At 39.2% G+C, this 17916-nt stretch overlaps 1 protein-coding gene across 1 annotated transcript in view; it reads right to left on the bottom strand.

The window, feature by feature from the left end:
- Window positions 1-15615: 15615 nt before the first annotated feature.
- ptch2 (patched 2) overlaps window positions 15616-17916 on the bottom strand; it is a 41846-nt gene continuing 39545 nt past the window's right edge. Inside the window, exons 22-23 of the mRNA XM_086074372.1 lie at window positions 17132-17663; window positions 15616-16969 (exon numbers count right to left, since the gene is read on the bottom strand). Coding sequence (XP_085930498.1) covers window positions 16935-16969; window positions 17132-17663 — 567 coding nt within the window. The 3' untranslated portion in view covers window positions 15616-16934. The remainder of the gene's footprint in view (window positions 16970-17131; window positions 17664-17916) is intronic.

The raw sequence follows: 17916 nt of genomic DNA, 5'->3' as shown, positions 1-17916 counted from the left end.
CGTCTCAGTAGTTTATAATCTCAAAGTATTATATTTTTGACAAAAAATACGAGTGTGAGAGCATTTCAGTAGGATGTATGCGTGTGCATGAGAGTATTTCTGTAGTGCATGCACGAGCGTTTGGTAGTGAGTGAGTGTTTCAGTATTTCATTTTAAAGCATCTCAGTTGTGAATGAGAGAATTTCATTTTTGTGTGAGTGTTTCAGCAGCCGTCAGGAGCAAAACAAATTTCATTAGTGTATATGAGTGGGAGAAAATCATGTACGTGTATGAAACTGTTTCACACATGTCTATGAACATATTTCAATAGGATGTATATGAGTGTTTCTGTAGTATGTGTGAGAGCATTCAGTATTGAGTGTGAAAGTGCTTCAGTTGTGCATGTGAAAGAAGAACATTTCAGTGGTGGTCGTGAGAGTTTCAGGAATGGTGTGATAGCATTTCAGTCATGTGTATGAGAGTGCTTCAGTAGTGTTTTTAGAGTGTTTCCAAAATGTGTGAGAGCATTTCAGTCATATATGTAAGACCGTTTCAGTTTTATAAGAGTGTTTCGGTTGTTTTTATGAGAGTGGTTCAGAAGTTTATATGAGCAAAAACATTTCAATAGTGTGTGAGAGTGTTTCAGCATGTATGTGAGAGAACAACACTTCAGAAGTGTTGGTGCGAGCCTTTTCAGCAGCATATGAGCAAAGAAGTTTGAGAGTGTTGCTCCAAGGTTTCAGAGCGTTTCACTTGTGTGTGAGAGGTGACCTTGAATTACGCCCATTGCGCTCTCTCGTTTAAAAGGGTGCTGCTATATGTAATCAAGCTCATTGAATCTCGCCGCTGTAGCCTCATTAGCGTCCGTATTAGCCGCGCGTGGAGCCGTGGCGCTCAGGTGGGATTTCACTAGATTTCCAAGTAAGCACGTTATTAGTGTCACTTGAACCATCCAGCATGTGTTTCCACTCGAGCTTCAAACCCTAACGATGGATAAAAAGCTCACGAGCCGCCAGGTTTGAATTTCCGAGCGGACGAACCCGCGACATCCAGCCTACCGTACGACCCGTGCTGACGAGATTTGAGTGGTAATCTTGCTAATGATCTTAGCCGGGGGAGGAATGCGATGATTGGAAAAGAGGCAACCGAAGCGTTAGCTCGCGCTGGTGGTTTGACGTGATGGAAGGGGGGGGGGGGGGGGGGGGCTCTTGTATCTGTTGGCCCTGAATCTGTTTGACTGCTCCCCGCCCCGCACTATTTTTTCCATCTGCGAAAAGCGTATATTTTTTTCCACTCAATGTAAAGAAAATTGGCCGAGGCCACGGCTCTGTTCCGCTTTGCGGGCTAAATAAACACACATGCATACATTACGTGAGCTCAACAAAACTGACGAACCACCCAGGAAGCTTGACGCCTGCACGGAAAGGCTGAAAAAGACATTTAGACACTTCAGGAAAATATGATTTTTAGCCATTTTAGGACAATTTCAGCTAATGTGCACTTATCACTGGTTAATGATGAGCAAATGCAACAAATTGGACAAACTAAATTTAACAGCACTAGCTAAATGGCTAACTCTTAAAAGTCAACCTTAAAACATTTCTTGCCAATAATATGTTATATGTGACCTCACGAGTCTAAACATGACATTCTGATTCATACTACATTTGTGGAATATGAGTTATGAAGCAAAATCATAGCCATTTTTATCCATCTCATGGGAGCGGCCATTTTGCCATTTGCTGTCGACTGAAGATGACATCACTGGGGCTCGGGGCTCAGACAACGACCAATCACAACCCACCTGTTTTCTGAAGCTGAACTTTGATTGGTTAATATCTGAGCCCCGAGCAACATTGATGTCATCTTCAGTCGACAGCAAGTGGCAAAATGACCGCCCCCGAGATGGATAAAAACGGCTGGATTTTGCTGCTTAACTCATATTCAATCTAGCCCAGTTGCTCCGTCATTTTTCTCACCGTGAATAACTATGTCACAAAGCGAAAACAAACAAATAAACAAACAACATACAAAAGAAACTCCAAGGACTAGCGAAATATGACCAAATATATTGTATTCATTGCAAGTAGATCTGGCATTATTGTGGGCGGTCTTCATTTTAATTTTTACATTATTTACGGTTGATGTTCAACAATGTGATTGGTAAATTGCAATACTTGTATATGTATTGCGTAATTACTCTCCAGATGGTCTGCACAGCTGTCATTGGTCATGATTCTGATAAAAATAAATAAATAAATAAATAAATAGACTATTATGGAGAAATGCGAAATGCTTTTTTGTTTGACATTTTTACAAAACACAATACAATTAACATAAGTCCAGTTGCTTTGATCCAACGTTTGCCGATTACTTTGATGGCTCAGAAAATACACACACATAAAGAAGAAAAAACATTATTTTTTTTTTAGCAAGCACATTGGTACTTTTTAATGATAGTGTGACAGAACTAATAAGAATTTTTTTTTTTTTTTAATTGCCCCTCCATAGGCCTATCCCAGATTTTCAATGTACGTTTACCAAAGTATTCAATTCACATGTTACAAATGGGTTGAAGGAGGGTTTTGTGTACAGAAGCGACATAGTGTAGTCTATAGTGTTTTTTGTTGTTGTTTTTTTTACAAAGCAACATTGCCAATTGCCGTATTTGGCCTGCCATGCATTTTGCACTTGACTTTTAGGTTTGCTTTGACTGCATTTGTTGTCAAACTTTTCAAAAATGAATTATTATTTTTTTTGTCACCAGCAGGGGGAAGTGATGCTACGGAGAGGTGAGTTAACCTGGCAGGCATATATAAAAAAAAAAGAAGAAAGAAGTGAATTAGAACAGAAGTGTAGGCCTTCTCCCCAAAGTGTCTTTTTTAGACTGAAGCGGACCATTGGAGGGTCTCTGTTGATTTATTGATTCATGACTGAACTTAGTGTGCGTCCAAGCAGCTGAACTGAGCAAATACAGCCGCATGCCTGGAACCTTCTCTCATTAGAGCGCATTAGTATTGGCGGCACACGTTGAAACGCGCCCATTTTGCTTCCAAGAGCATCATTAGAGAAAAGCTGCCATGCAGACTAAACTTACTCTTCAAACACATCGGTTTCAACAAGGAGCCCGTTCACCTTTTGAGCTCGGCCATCGAAACCGCCGGCCGCGCCGGCGGCCACCTACTGTACGTTTGCCCAGCTGGCAAATTTGATCCGTTTCTTCGGGTCTAATTTTGTTTATTTATTAGGTCCGTGTAGCGAAAGTGTGGTGAGAGCAGCACACACAGCTGCACGGCACCACAGGGACGGCCTGTGTGCTCTCCTCTGGCAGCAACAATTTAACATCCAAGCTATTTATTTATGACATTAATAAAATAACTTTACTACGGAAGAAGGATAATTGCTCATTAGTCTTTTATTTACATTGTTTGACTGCCTCGCAGCTTTAACGACTTAACAATAGCACTGATATTGGAATCATTTTATCTTTAAAAAAAAAAAAAAAACCCAGCCTGGGGTTGTAGTTTTCAGGAGAACTAATAAAAATGAAGATTTGTGCAATAAAAGTAGACACACAACTACATTCATCCACTCACTAATTATCAGCTGGCTAGCTGGAAAACCAACTAGCAAGTTGGCTAAAAAGCTAGCCAGCGTCAGCAAATGATTTATTAGTTATACCTGTACCTATATTAGTTGACCAAGAAACTATATATCATGTTCTAGGTGATAAAGTAGATAGAACAACTTTTCCAACGGACTACTCATCTTCTAGATAGCGTGAAAGCTGACTAGGAAGTTGGCTAACTATCTAGCTAGGTTCCAAAATTCCTATAGTTTAAGTGGGATATTTGGAAACTGATAAAAAAAATTCTCTCTATCTAGAAAGCGAATTAACAAATGAGTTAACTAGATAACTCGCTTGATAGCTTTAACAATTAGTTTTTCTGGTATAGTTGCTTAGAATGTTTTTACTCACCATATTTAAACATGCGAGAAAGGTCAAACAACTACATTAACTGACTGAGTGCTAGTAAGCTATCTAGCTAGCACATTGGCAAACGAGCTGGCTAGATAATAGGTCCAGCAATATAATATGTTTTCCTCCCTCACACAGCTTTACGTACATAACAACACTGAATGATGATCATTTTATCTTTAAAAATATCTGGGATGCTTGTTTTCAAAGAACTGTATTAAAAGTTCTCACAAGCTAATAGGCCAACTAACACGTTGGGTAATTAGCTAGGCAGCTAGATTCAACATTGTTCTTCTCTCCCAAGGCTTTAATGACTCAACAACAGTGCTAATGTAGGAACGGTTCTATCTTAAAAAAATAAATAAAATAAATACCAGTGTTGTTACACTAAGAAACTCATATAAAGGTTGATGTTATCAAGCGGACAACAACTACTTTAACTGACTGATTAATCATCACAGCTAGCTGGGTGGAATGCTAACAATCACATTGACTATATGTTTATAATCAAAATTTAACAATATAGTTGTTTTTAATACCATTTTGAATAATGTGTCATTTGAATCAATTTGGCCAATTTCTACATGTTGCTATAGCAGGCTTTTGTATAAACTCTCAAGTGAGCGCCAACTGGAACCGCAACCTAAACATAGCACTAAAACGTGTTAGTGTGTTTTTTTAATTAATTATTTAAACGCATGGCTAGAACATTTTCCCTCCTTTTTATTATTTTTTTTTATTAGCGACCACAGCAGAAGGAAGGGCCATCTGTTTTGCCGGCATAGTGATAGGTGCAACATGTGTGCCCCAAAAAGTCAACCTACACTCACATTTTGGGTTTTTATAGCCCCACCACTAGGCTGCAGTGATCTGAGGTCGAGAGAGAGAGAGAGAGAGAGAGAGAGAGAGAGAGAGAGAGAGAGAGAGAGAGAGAGAGAGAGAGAGAGAGAGAGAGAGAGAGAGAGAGAGAGAGAGGGAAGGCTAATATAGCCATATCAAAGTCTCATTCATCTGTTGATAGATTTTTTATTTTTTTTGTATTAGACTGTTTAATATTCAATCGTTTAAATAGCTTCTCTCCAAGCCAGCAAACATTCGGGAACACATTGACTTGTTTTGCAAACAAAGTGAGACCATATTTACGACTGTTACTGTTCTTTTTAACAAACAAGGCTTGAAATGTACAAATGACCTCATAAACAATTTGAAATTGTGTTTGTTGTGTTCAAACACATGCCAGACTCGTTAAATCCAAATATGAACAACGGCTTACAGAACGTGGCTTTATTTTATTGTCACGTATCAAACAAAACATCCACGCGCCCCATTTAATATATTTCTCATTATAGTCACTGGCAAGCGGGATCCTATCCCGGCTGACTTTAAGCGGGAGGCGGTGTACACCCTGGACGAGTTACAAGTGGCCGAATTGACGTGTTTGATGAGTTTTGAGGGGTTGTTTGGCTTTTTTTTTTTTTAGGGGGGGGTGTTACAAATAATAGGAGATGAAGATGGATTGATATCTGAATATCTGAATATATGTCGAATCAAGTCAAGGTACCACTTTATCGACTAAAAAACATTCACGTTAAGGATGAACGACTTAAAAAAAATAAGCGAATTGAGATCCACCCCTTAATATTGCAATTGCGATTTAAAGGGGGCGTCAAATCAAAAAAATTGTTTACAATATGTTCTATGCGCCCCCAAATAGTTTAAACACCGTACTATATTCTGATTAATATTGTGTTTGTAAGCAAAATCGACATTTTTTTTTATCCATCTCTGGGGGCGGCCATTTTGCCACTTGCTGTCGACTGAAAATGACATCACAGTGCCTATGGGGCTCGCTTGCAAATGTCACATGACCAAACCCAGAAAAGAATTGAGCGGTGATGGTCGTTAACTCATTCACTGCCATTGACGGCTATTGACGTCAAAAATTCATTTGAACTATTTCTATTAGTTTAACATTTTTTCCACTTTTGTTAACAAGAGTATGAAAACCTAGATTTTTTTAATTGTACATTTAAAACAGATATAAAATGTGTGATTAATTGCGATTTAACAAGTGAAGTCATGCGATTAATTATGATTACAAATTTTAACCGCCTGACGCCCCAAATTTGTAATAATGTTTTATTTTATTTTTAAAATTCATTCATTGCCATTGACGGCCATAAATGTCAAAAATTCATTTAAACTATTTCTATTAGAAGAGTATGAAAACCTAGAATTTAGAACAGATATAAAAATTTGTGATTAATCGTGAGTTAACTAGAGAAGTCATGCGATTAATTACAATAAAAAAATGTAATCGCCTGTCGCCCCTAATTTTTAATAATCTTCTTTTTTTTTAATAAATGTATGGCAGGGAATGAGTTAATAATGATAAAAATAGTATGGCACCATCTGGCTTCTTCTTCTATGTTGAACTAAGAGGAGGAGCTTCAATTAGCCAGGCCATAGTCTTGTCTTCCTTCCTTATTTATACTTAATACATTTTGTCCTAGCCGCTAGGACGCTAGGACGCTAGGACGCTAGGACGCTAGGACCTCGCGTGTGGAAATAGTTTGGTCAAAGCGATGGCGAGGAACAAAAGAAGCCGCGCTGCGAGCATCAAAGAGAACTTTTGGTTTGTCATCAAAGACGTCAGGGCGACACGCACACACACATGGCGTGAGCGTGTCCCCTTTCCAGCGCCTGCGAAGAAGTGCCGAGACAAACAAAAACGCACACTCACGCATGGTGTCAATTACAGTTTTGCCCAAACCAGCCTCGTCGCTCCGTGGCCTGGCCCAGTCCACCTCCTCTTCCTCTTCCTCCTCCTCCTCTTCCTCCTCCTCCTCCTCACCGCATGGAAATGTGTGCATGCCAGCCTAGCAGTGAGCCTTCATTAGCTTTTACTAGCCCACTTGGATGTGTTTAGCTTTGCTCTCCTTCACCACACACACACACACACCCCTCATGCGTGTTAGAGTTTCTGACTTGTCTAATTACTTTCTCTCTTTTGTTTTTTGTTTTTTTTCAGCGACCCCTCCATATTATTATTACACTATGGCTGCAATTTAAACTTTAGTAACACTTACAGACCACCCTCCCCCCCCCCGAACTGTAAAGGGCACGCAGTTGAGTATTTGGGAGAGGACTGTCACACATCCTACTGAAATGCTTTCATTCAAGAACAATATACATTTTTAACAACGACCGGCCAGTATCGAACGTACAATTTTTTTTTTTTTTTTAGCAAGATTTTAGAACAAATCGCTTTTAATCATCTTAGTGGATTTTTAAGCAAATATTTGAAAAGTATTAATCTGATTATCAGGTGAACAACAAGACTGCCCTTGTCAAGATTTTAAATCATTTTCGAGGTCATCTTGACCACCAGAAACTGATGTTCTCATTCGTTAGGTTTCCATCCACCCATTTTTATTCAAATTGTCAAGAAATGCGAAAATAAAACTGAAAGGAACGCTAGAAATTCGAAAAAGGGCCCAAAGTTGGCCAAAAAGTATTTACGGGGGTTAATTTAGAAGCATATTCGTGCTAATTTTGCCTATAGAAACAGGTTTTGCAAATAACCGCTGGCAAGACCGGACACACGTCGCACGTTTTGACCGGATATTACGTCACGCGTACGTTTTTGTCGGACGATAAAGTAAGGTATGTTTGGGGGGGAAGACGACACAGAAATCTGTCTGGAATTAATTAAAGAAGCGAATATTAATGCTACTTTAGATAGAAAACAGCGAAGAAACAATACGGTTGATCAAGAATTACAAAAGTGAAATCATACGGCTTCCTGGTCTTCTTCTTCTTCTTTTAAACTACTGGTGGATCACATCTTTATGGTGTATACCGCCACCTACAACTCTCAATATTCCCAAAAGAAGAACAGATGGAAACGGGCATAAGTCGCGTCTCCGTTTTGCGCATTTTCAGCAAATTCGCTTACAAAATTCGAAACAATTGGATGAAAACCTGACTATTGGTTAGCGCTAACTATGCCAATTTTTTTTTTTTAAAGAGACTTAAATATCTAGTTGTGATGTTGCTTAGAAATGGTTTTTATCCTACCTTACTGACAGAACTTGGTAAGTTTGGATCCTTGTTCCTTGCAAGTCTATGAAATAAAGTGTGGTGTGCCTCAAGGTTCAAGATTAGGCCCTTTATTGTTTAAATTACATTGTTATGCTGATGATGCAGCATACGACTGTTTATCTCTGTGTCTCCTGATGTCCATTGGATGCTATTTTGGGGAAGGAGGGAGAGAGAAAGAGAGAGAGAGAGAGAGAGAGAGAGAGAGAGAGAGAGAGAGAGAGAGAGAGTGAGAGAGAGAGAGAGAGAGAGAGAGAGAGAGAGAGAGAGATGCTTTTTACCAAATTGCTTTTTACAAGGGGTGTCAGGCGATTACATTTTTTAATCATAATCAATCGCATGACTTCAATAGCTAACTCACAATTAATCAAACATTTTATATATATATATATATATATTATATGTTCTAAATGTACAATAAAATATATTAATTATATATAAAATATTTGTTCTCTAAATTTTCATACTCTTGTTAACATAAAAGTGGAAAAAAAATTTAACTAATAGAAATATGTCTGCATCTTGTAGTCATTGAAACACTAATTTCATAATAATTAAAAAAAAATTGAGTCAAAATTATAAAGATGTACTGTAAACAAAAAAGTGTGATATTGATTTGTGTTGGTCATATTTCTGCCACTAGATGGCATAATTCATTGCATTTGTAAGACATTGGTGACAGACTTTTCATATTTTAGAGCTATCTCATCTTTAACATGAGGTAACTTGCGAAATTATGCACATTTTTAAAATTGTAAAATACAACTTGACCGCAGTCAGTCTCCACCAATATATGCATTATTATGAAATGTATTACTGCTAAAGTTTGACGTGGACGTGTCTGCTGCGCTGCGACTGGAATTCCTCTCGTACAGGCTTTCCAAGTAAGGGGCGGTCATTAATCGTGTGTTAAAAATCAAACAATGGCATTAAAGGGTCTTTAAATTAACTCCAAATGAATCACTAATTTTGACACCCCTACTTTTCACAAATGAAACTTTTCATCACAAGTGAGAAACCGTAAACTGTGAAAATGTTTGCTTCTGTAGTGTGTGAAAGCGCTTCAGTCGTCCGCATGTGAGCATTTCACAAGTGCGTGTGAGAGGCAATGCTGAATTTTGTCCTTGACGGCGCCTCATAGCGGGGTCCCCCCACTCTGTCTCCCATGCACACAATGATCCCGCATCAGGTCTGGCCCTCGGAGTGTTATGGTTTGAACTAAACAAAGCGCTTCTAAACACTGAGGCCCTCTCATAGTTAGATTCTTCTGTAAACAGCCCGGCACAGAATGAATCAATTAAAAGGGCATTACGCCGCTTCCTGTTTATTTAAAACATGTTTACTCTGCGCCGGCCCCCCCCGCCTGTCGACATGATTGCTGGATTCTTCCTCCTCCTCCTCCTCCTCCTCGTAGCCAAGGTACATCCACGTACGCATATATGCATCGGATGAAGATTGCAAACACATTAGTTATGCTGATTTCAGTATATATTGATTTCACATCTTCCTCTGGTGATTAGAAGAGCTCGCGAGGGCGCAATCACAAGAGCGGAAAAACAAACGAGGGGATTTTATGATTGAGCGGTCGAAGGTGTCAAATCAAAGAGAGCAGAAAAGTTGCGCCGCACTGTGATGAAATGGGACGGAGAAAAAAAGCCACAATGTTGACAGTCGTAGCTCGTACGAACAGTGGACTGAGACGAGGCTCCCATGAGACGCCATCAAAGAAAAATGTCACAAAAAGTGAATACGCAGGTTCATTATTTACCTTCTGTAGTGAAAAACATTACATTTTTCCGCCTGCCACGATACATTCCTGTCATATTCAAGTTATGGCGATAATAAGTGATTCACAACCATTGTGATGAAAAATTTCCAATTTCACTTAATTGGTCCGAAAATTATTCTTTGTTTACGACAAACAATGTTTGTTTGTTGTACATCTCTATGCCAGAGATGTATCATGACATATCTTTTTTTTTTTTTATATGTTTTTTAATATATGTGATAACATAAAACAATTCTTTAATCATACCAATAAAAGGAACATTTATTGTCATTTCTTCTGTTTCCACTCAATTATTGAGCATACTTCATTGATCAATGTTAGCATAGTCCAGGTTCTAATTGATCTTATTTTTATTTAGCTATTTACAAAACTGTATTAGTAGCAATTAGCTTATCTTAGACTCCATTTTAGTTCAGTTAGCTTTTTGTCACAAGAGTGCAAAAGAAATCAACAAAACAGTTGTTTTTTTTAAATAAATGTGTACTCACTTTTTGACTGTAGCTGCAAGCTAACACTCTTCTTCACCATGTTAGCATCTCAGAGCGTGGTTAGCTTGGTGGGGACTCCATTTGTAGCTCATGTGAAAAATAATTGTTTGCTTAGTCAAGGGTTTGTTTCCCCCAAGTGTGCTAGTTGGCAAAAGAGTGAAAAGAATTAAATGTAAAATACACTTTCAAATCAATGAATTTAATATATCGTGACTCTTTCACAGTTGAGGGGAAAGCTTAGCCTATGTATTGAGTTTATGACTCAAGCTAACGTAGCTCTTGTTAGCATCGCAGAGCATCGTTCGCGTGAAAAATAATTGTTTATTGAAACAAGGGTTTGTTTGACCGAAATCAATGTTAGCTCGTTGACCAAAGGGTGAAAGATCACGTCAAATATACTTTCTAATCAACAAAATTCATATATTCAGACTCTTTAATACTCAAGGGGAAAGCTGATGTTAAATAAGAATGTGTGGTATGTCGCCCTTTCTTGCCGGCTTTTCTTTCCAATTCCTCCATTCTTCTTCTTTCATGCTGCTCGCTTAGTGCAAAATTGCGCACACGCGCGCGTACACGCGCACGCTGCCGCATGTTTTCCAACACACTCCTAAACACACACTTTTCTTTCCTAATCAGCCCTATTGAATTGAGCCAACAATGGCCGCTCATCCTCAGGCCACCCACTTAGCAGTGCGCGCACACGCTCACACGCACGCGCGCACACGCAGCATCAACAGATCACAAGTTCACTCTTTTGTTCACCGCACTTTCACAATGTCAGGTCAGTAGTGTTATCTGCAATATCTGCCCGCACGCACGCGCGCACGCGCACACTCCCCCACCCCCCCCCCCACACACACACTCTTTTATGTATGTTATGTTCTTTCTGATGTGATGTATCATGCAACAGAAAAGAACAGTACATTTTAGATGAAGGAAGGAAGGAAGGAATTGAGGGAAGGAGGATTTGGAGGAAGGGGGGAGGGAAAAGGGAAGGAAGGAAGGAAGGAACAAACAAACTATTGAAGGTATAAAGTGGGGGTGGATGATGGTGCAAAAGGTAGGAAGGAAGAAAAGAAGGAAGGAAGAAAGAAAGGAAGCAAGGGAGAAAAGAGAGAAGGGAGGGAGGAAGAAAGGAACAAATGAGGGAAGGAAGGTCCAATGGATGGAAGGTAAGAAGGAAGGAGGAATGCAATGTAAGAAGGAAGGAAGCAAAAAACAACAACACGCATTTTATATGGTTTCAAAGGAATGGAAGTAAGGAATGAAGGATGGCGGTGACGAAAGAAGGATGGAAGGGAGGGAGAAAGGACACAAGGAAGGAAGAAACACAAGGAAGTACAAGGTGCAAGAAAAGAAAGCAGCAGGGGAAGAAGTAGGAAGGGAAAATGAGAGAAGGGAAAGAAGGAAATAAATATTTGATGAATGAAGCAAGAATGGAATGAATGACAGAAAGGAGGAAGGAGGTAAGATAAGAAGGATGTATGGAAGGAAACAAGAATAGTATGAAAGGAAGGAAGATGGCTGCGATTGGCTGGCAACCAGTTCAGGGTGTACCCGAAGCCAGCTGGGATAGGCTCCAGCGCCCCCCGACCCCCGACCCCCGACCCTTGTGAGGAAAAGCGGTTGAGAAAATGGATGGATGGATGGAAGGAAGATGGAGGGAAGGAAGCAATTATGATGAAAAGGATGGGTGTTAGGAACGAAACAAGGCTGCACCATATGAAAGGAAGGTAAATAATGGAGGGAATGAAAAAAAACAAGAATGGTGTGACGGTTAGTAAGGATAAAAGGGTTAAGGAATTAGGAAGGAAAGAAAGGTTGCTTGGATGTGAAAAAATTATTCAAAAGATTGATTGAAGAAAGGAATTGATGGATGTATGGATCTATTGATCTATGGATGGAAGTAAGCAAGGAAGGAAGGAAGGAAGGAAGGAAGGGAGGGAGGGAGGAAAAAAGGAAGGAAGAAAGGATGGATGGAAGGAAGGAAGGGAGGGAGGGAGGGAGGGAGGGAGGGAGGGAGGACAAAAGGAAGGAACAAAGGAACAAAGGAATGAAGGAAGGAAGGAAAGAAGGAAGGAAGGAAGGAAGGGAGGGAGGAAAAAGGAAGGAACGAAGGAACAAAGGAAGGAAGGAAGGAAGGAAGGAAGGAAGGAAAAGAAGAAAGGAGGCAAGGAAATAAGGAAGGAAGGAAGGAATTAAGATAGGAACAAAGCCAGGAAAGGATGAGTATAAGGATGGACACAGATGCATGAAAGGAAGGAATGAAGGCATTATGGTGGAAGGAACGATAGAAAGGGATGGAACTAGAATGAAGTAAGGAGGGAATTAACCTAAAAAAGGAAGGAAGGAAAGAAGGCAGTAATTTATGGTTGGATGAAAAGAAGGCAACAGGAAAGGAAGGTAGAAAAGGATGGATGAAGGAAAGAAGGAAGGATGGTTGATAGAACGATGAAAGGAAATAATCAAGGATGTACGAAAGGAAGGGATGTAGAAAAGATATAAACAATTAAGAGTGAAAGGAAAGACAGCAGATAAAAAGGTAGAAAGGATGGATGGACGTAAGAAGGAACGTAAGAAGGATAGCAAGTATATGAATGTATGAAAAGAAGATGGAGGGAGGATGAAATCCATCCATCTCTCATTTTCCGTGGATTTCATTCATGCTGCATTCATAACTGATGAGGAATATGACATTTTAGTAATAATAGTAATCATAGTTTCCGACTTAAATTTCATTTGATAGCAACAACAAAAAAGGCTATAATAACCTTTTCATAAAAAAAAGATTTGAATAGAAATTGAAACTAGAACTTCTAGTTGGAGGTATGACTTTTGTGAATTCCCAGGTTTCTTGAACACAGCACGAAAGCCGCATTATAGAGCTTTCGTCTATTAATTCACATTCGCAGTCAGTACGGCGCAAATGTCTTCTTGATTTGTTTTGACAGTCGGCAGCGGGCAACCTTTCGAAACACATGACTGGCACCCCCAGGCACAACCAAATCGTGTATCAATATCAAAAGGACGCCAACTTGAATAATAACGTCGCGTTTGAGCTTTTGCTTCAAGCGTCGGATGACGATGACGCTATCAGATGCAGACAAACGTGCTGCTGTTGTATGAGAAGGGCAGGAATTTACAACCTCTACCTTTCATCTACACAGGTGGGCCCAGTGTGCGTGCGTGTGCGCGCGCGTGTGTGCGCGCGCGCACATGGCTGTATATTTATGTATGCGGAAGGAAAGGATGGAAGAGGTTTGTGTATGGTTCAAATTTAGGCTTGATTGTGTTTGTGTGTGTTCCCGTTGCGGAGGGTCTCAAGTGGGATCGTGTGAATAAGCATCAAGGACGAAAGGTTGTCAAACAAAAAGTCGCCCAATTTGCACTTTTAAACGCTTGACACAAACTGTCTCACTGGCTTTTGTGAGCGAGCAGTTTTTTTAATTTTTAAAACCGATTTCGTTTTTGTAAATAAAAAGAAAACCTCTAAATTTTGAGTTACAGTTAGAAAGCAACGCATTAAAACCGTTAAATCTGGCAAAAACAAGGCCAATATAATATTAATAAACTATATTACATTATTATTATTATTAGAAAACAATATTCCAACATATTTTACTTTTCCACACAAATAGAGAAGTAAAAGAAAAAATAAGAAATTTCAGTTTCTGTATGTTAAAAGTGACTAATCGGCATTTCTTAACTTGCAAGGACATGGTAAGAAACTAAATAGGCTTAAAAATAAATAAAAAAATTAAATAAAATCAATGAAATGCTGTGATGAGCATTAGCCTGCAGGCTTGTGCTAAACTTGTACTTTTGCCACACAAATAGGGAATCAAAAGTGTAAAATTTCTGTTTCTGTATGTTAAGAGTGACTAATTAGCATTCCTTAACCAACAAGGACACGATAAGAAACTAAAAAGGCTAAATTAATGAACATAAATACTGTGATGAGTGTTAGCCTGGATGCTAGTAAGTGCTAACTTACTTGTAATTTTTCCACACAAACAAAGAGAAGTAAAAGTTGGAATTGTCCCTTTATTGTATGTTAAAATTATTATTTCGTAACCAAAAAGAACATGGTAAGAAACTAAAGAGGCTACATCAAGGAACAATAATACTGTGATGAGCATTAGCCTGGATGCTAGCGCTAACTTGTACTTTTTCCACACAAACGGCAAAATGTAGGAAATTTCAGTTTCTTTATGTTAAAAGTGACTAATTAGCATTCCTTAACCAACAAGGACACCATAAGAAACTAAAAAGGCTAAATAAATGAACATAAATAGTAAATACTGTGATGAGTGTTAGCCTGGGTGCTAGAACGCGCTAAGTGCTAACTTACGTGTACTTTTTTCCACACAGAGAAGTAGTAAAAGTTAGAATTTTCAATTTCTGTATGATAAAATTGACAAATTATTATTTCTTAACCAAAAAAGACATTATAAGAAACTAAAGAGGCTAAAAAATAAAAAATAAATAAATGAAATGCTGTGATGAGCATTAGCCTGGAGGCCTGTGCTAAACTTTTACTTTTTCCATACAAATAGGGAATTAAAAGTGTAAAATTTCAGTTTTTGTATGTTAAAAGTGACTAATTAGCATTCCTTAACCAACAAGGACACAGTAAGAAACTAAAAAGACTACATCAAGGAACATTAATACTGTTATGAGCATTAGCCTGGATGCTAGTGCTAACTTTTTCACACAAACGGCGAAATGTGGGAAATTTCAGTTTCTGTATGTTAAAAGTGACTCATTTGCATTTCTTAACTAACAAGGACACGGTAAGAAACTAAAGAGGCTACCATCAATGAACATACTGTAGGCTACATAGAGTAATGTTGAGCATTAGCCTGGATGCTAACGGTAATTAGTCCAGCAGTATTACACAAAAGGAGGTACAGTAATGCGGTGTCGTTGGCTTAATGGCATCATTTCCTGATTCATCTTAATTGAATGATTTGTTTTTGTGGTGACTTGATTCCTATCACTTTTGCTCCGGCTCTTTAACCTAATAGCATAATTGCCTAAGCTAGTTTTGAATGTTAGCAACAAAGTCAACAAACAGGAAGAGTTTCGTTGGTAGTAGCTCCTATGATAAAAATGTGAAATCATGAATATTTTGTATAGATTCATTATTTACCTACCATATATGCCGACAGCATAGTAGCAGAATATTAGCTTAAAAAACAAGTTCATACTTTACTACCGCGACCAAGAAATGGCAAAGACACATGGAACTTTTTTTTTTTTTTTCATTGGATTTATTTTTGTTAGTTAATTTTCTATAGCAGGTGAGAGAACATAGCGGTCACACAAGGGGTTTCTTGAGCATAGTTTTCAGAAGTCACAGTGTTTTAGACGTGGACAATGACAAAGGAAGGGGGCGACCAAGGAAGAGAGAGAGAGACAAGGTGTAAAAGTCACACCTTCATACTTCAACAACTGCCCCGACACAACAACCACATGACGACCCCCCCCTTTCCTAAATGCAAAACAAAAAGGAAATCAAAACTCAGCAACAAATAGATATATTTATATATAATATATATTTACTCTTTAAAAATAGAACTTCAGTCTAAATACTAGCATCTGTACAAACTACAAAAATAAATTTTTAATATAAATAATTTATATGGCATGACATTAACATTTTTTTTTTTTAAACTACAAACAATGCACGAGCGTCCCCTCAACCTCCTCCAGCCAAAGGTGGTTATGTAGGATGAAATTCTTTTCCACAACTGCACAGTAGCGACTCAACTTTTTTTCTTTTTTTTTTAACAAAATAAACCAAAGCTGCCATTTGAAACATACAGAAAAGATCTTCCCTGCAAATAACACTGGCAGTGATGAGACAATTTCTGTAAGAACTGAAGAAAAACAAAACAAAACAAAACAACAACAACAACAACAAAAAAGCAGAGCTGCTGTAAAATGTGAATAATAGCTTATCGGTAACTCCATTGGGGTTACAACAAATTCAAAAGACTCCCTTATCGTTCCCATTGTGTTAAATGTGAGGTGCAGCCACAAATAACCAAACCTTCAAGTAGACAAAACTGCAAAGGACTTAATACTGAGCTCTGGATGCTGCATTGACAATAACGATGAAGGCACATTGTTAAGAAATCTGTTAGACAGTACAACATTATATTATGTGTGTGTGTGTGTGTGTGTGGCTTTAAGAGGGAGGAAGAGGGGCTACTGCATTTTTTTTTTTAAGGCAAATCACTTAAAATGACTTTGTGTAGCAGCAAAAAAAACCAACATAATAATACAAATAGAAATAAAACACTGACCATGTATGTTCAATAGCCTAATATCTTAATAGGATCTCACTCTGTGCGGACACTTTGTACATATAGCACATTATTATTCTCATTCTATACACTATGCAGGGGGCCAAGAAAAAAAACTTCCCCGCACAACAAACGAGTATACCCAAAGTTATACAGTACTCTTTTAAATAGCTTCCCTCTTCTTCTTTTTTTTTTTTTGTATTAAAATATATACTCATAGATGTCCTTCAAATAAATCCTATGTGACGTCCTTGTACGGTTTCCAGAAGACGAGTGTGCGGAGGATTCTAGCACTCTTTGGCCATCTGGATCCTCGACCCGCCTGAAAAACACGAGAGAAGAGTCAATTCGATTTTCCGAAAGGTTTTTCTATAGTGACAAGCAGAAAAATGTCATGGTTGTCCACTAGATGGCAGTAGGTTCCATTGGCGGTATGTGTTTTTTTTTTCCCCCCCTCTAATGTCAACATGACATGAAATCTCACCTTGTCTGGTCTGTTGCGTCATCTGACCCCGCGGACATTCCGCATCCTGGAGCTCTAACGAGTCTCTCATGTACGAGGAAAACTTAGTCCTCTTAGTGGCCTCGAAGCAGTCCGACTCCGTGTCCGCGTCGAAGCCTTCGTGCATGTAGCCCGGATACGTCGCTCCGGGCAGGCTCGGATGCACGGCCACCGTCACGGAGGCCGTGGCCGTCACCGTGGTGACCGCCCCCCCGGCCGCCGAATTGCCGTAGTTGGCGGGCCCTTTAGTCCTGTTTGGCTGAGGGCCTCTGTGGCTCTGGAGCCTGGGGCCACTCGGGTAAGTCCGCCCAGGCTGGTGAGCACATCTGTCTCCAGGTAAGTTTTGTTGTCCTGGCAGCTGCCGCTGCTGCTGCTGCTGCTGCTGCTGCTGTTGGTCCCGCTTGGGTCCATCCCAGCAGGTCACCTGCGAGCTCAAAGGCGACTGAGCATTGTGTGAAGAGTCACTGGACGACGGTTCGAGCCGTCCGCCGGCTTCCCTCGACGGCCTCACCACCTAACATGAAAATACACATCATTTAATGGAAGATTTTCACAATATTTTCAGCCATCTTAGCAACGATATTTATATTGACTGTTTTTCATTGGATTGACGAGTACCAATACCGGCCTTATTTCAAGGTATCTAATCTAGATTAGGGCTGTCACTATCGAATCTTTTTCAAATTGATTATCCTATCAATTATTCCATTGAAAAAAAAAAGAGTAAATGTTTTTTGTTTTTTTATCCACTAAGGTTGAACGTGCTA

The sequence above is a fragment of the Leptonotus elevatus genome, chromosome 1, assembly GCF_054856555.1.
Source record: "Leptonotus elevatus isolate MCC_2025b chromosome 1, RoL_Lele_1.0, whole genome shotgun sequence".
Classification (NCBI taxonomy): Eukaryota; Metazoa; Chordata; class Actinopteri; order Syngnathiformes; family Syngnathidae; genus Leptonotus; species Leptonotus elevatus.
This window is presented reverse-complemented; position numbering and strand designations above follow the sequence as displayed.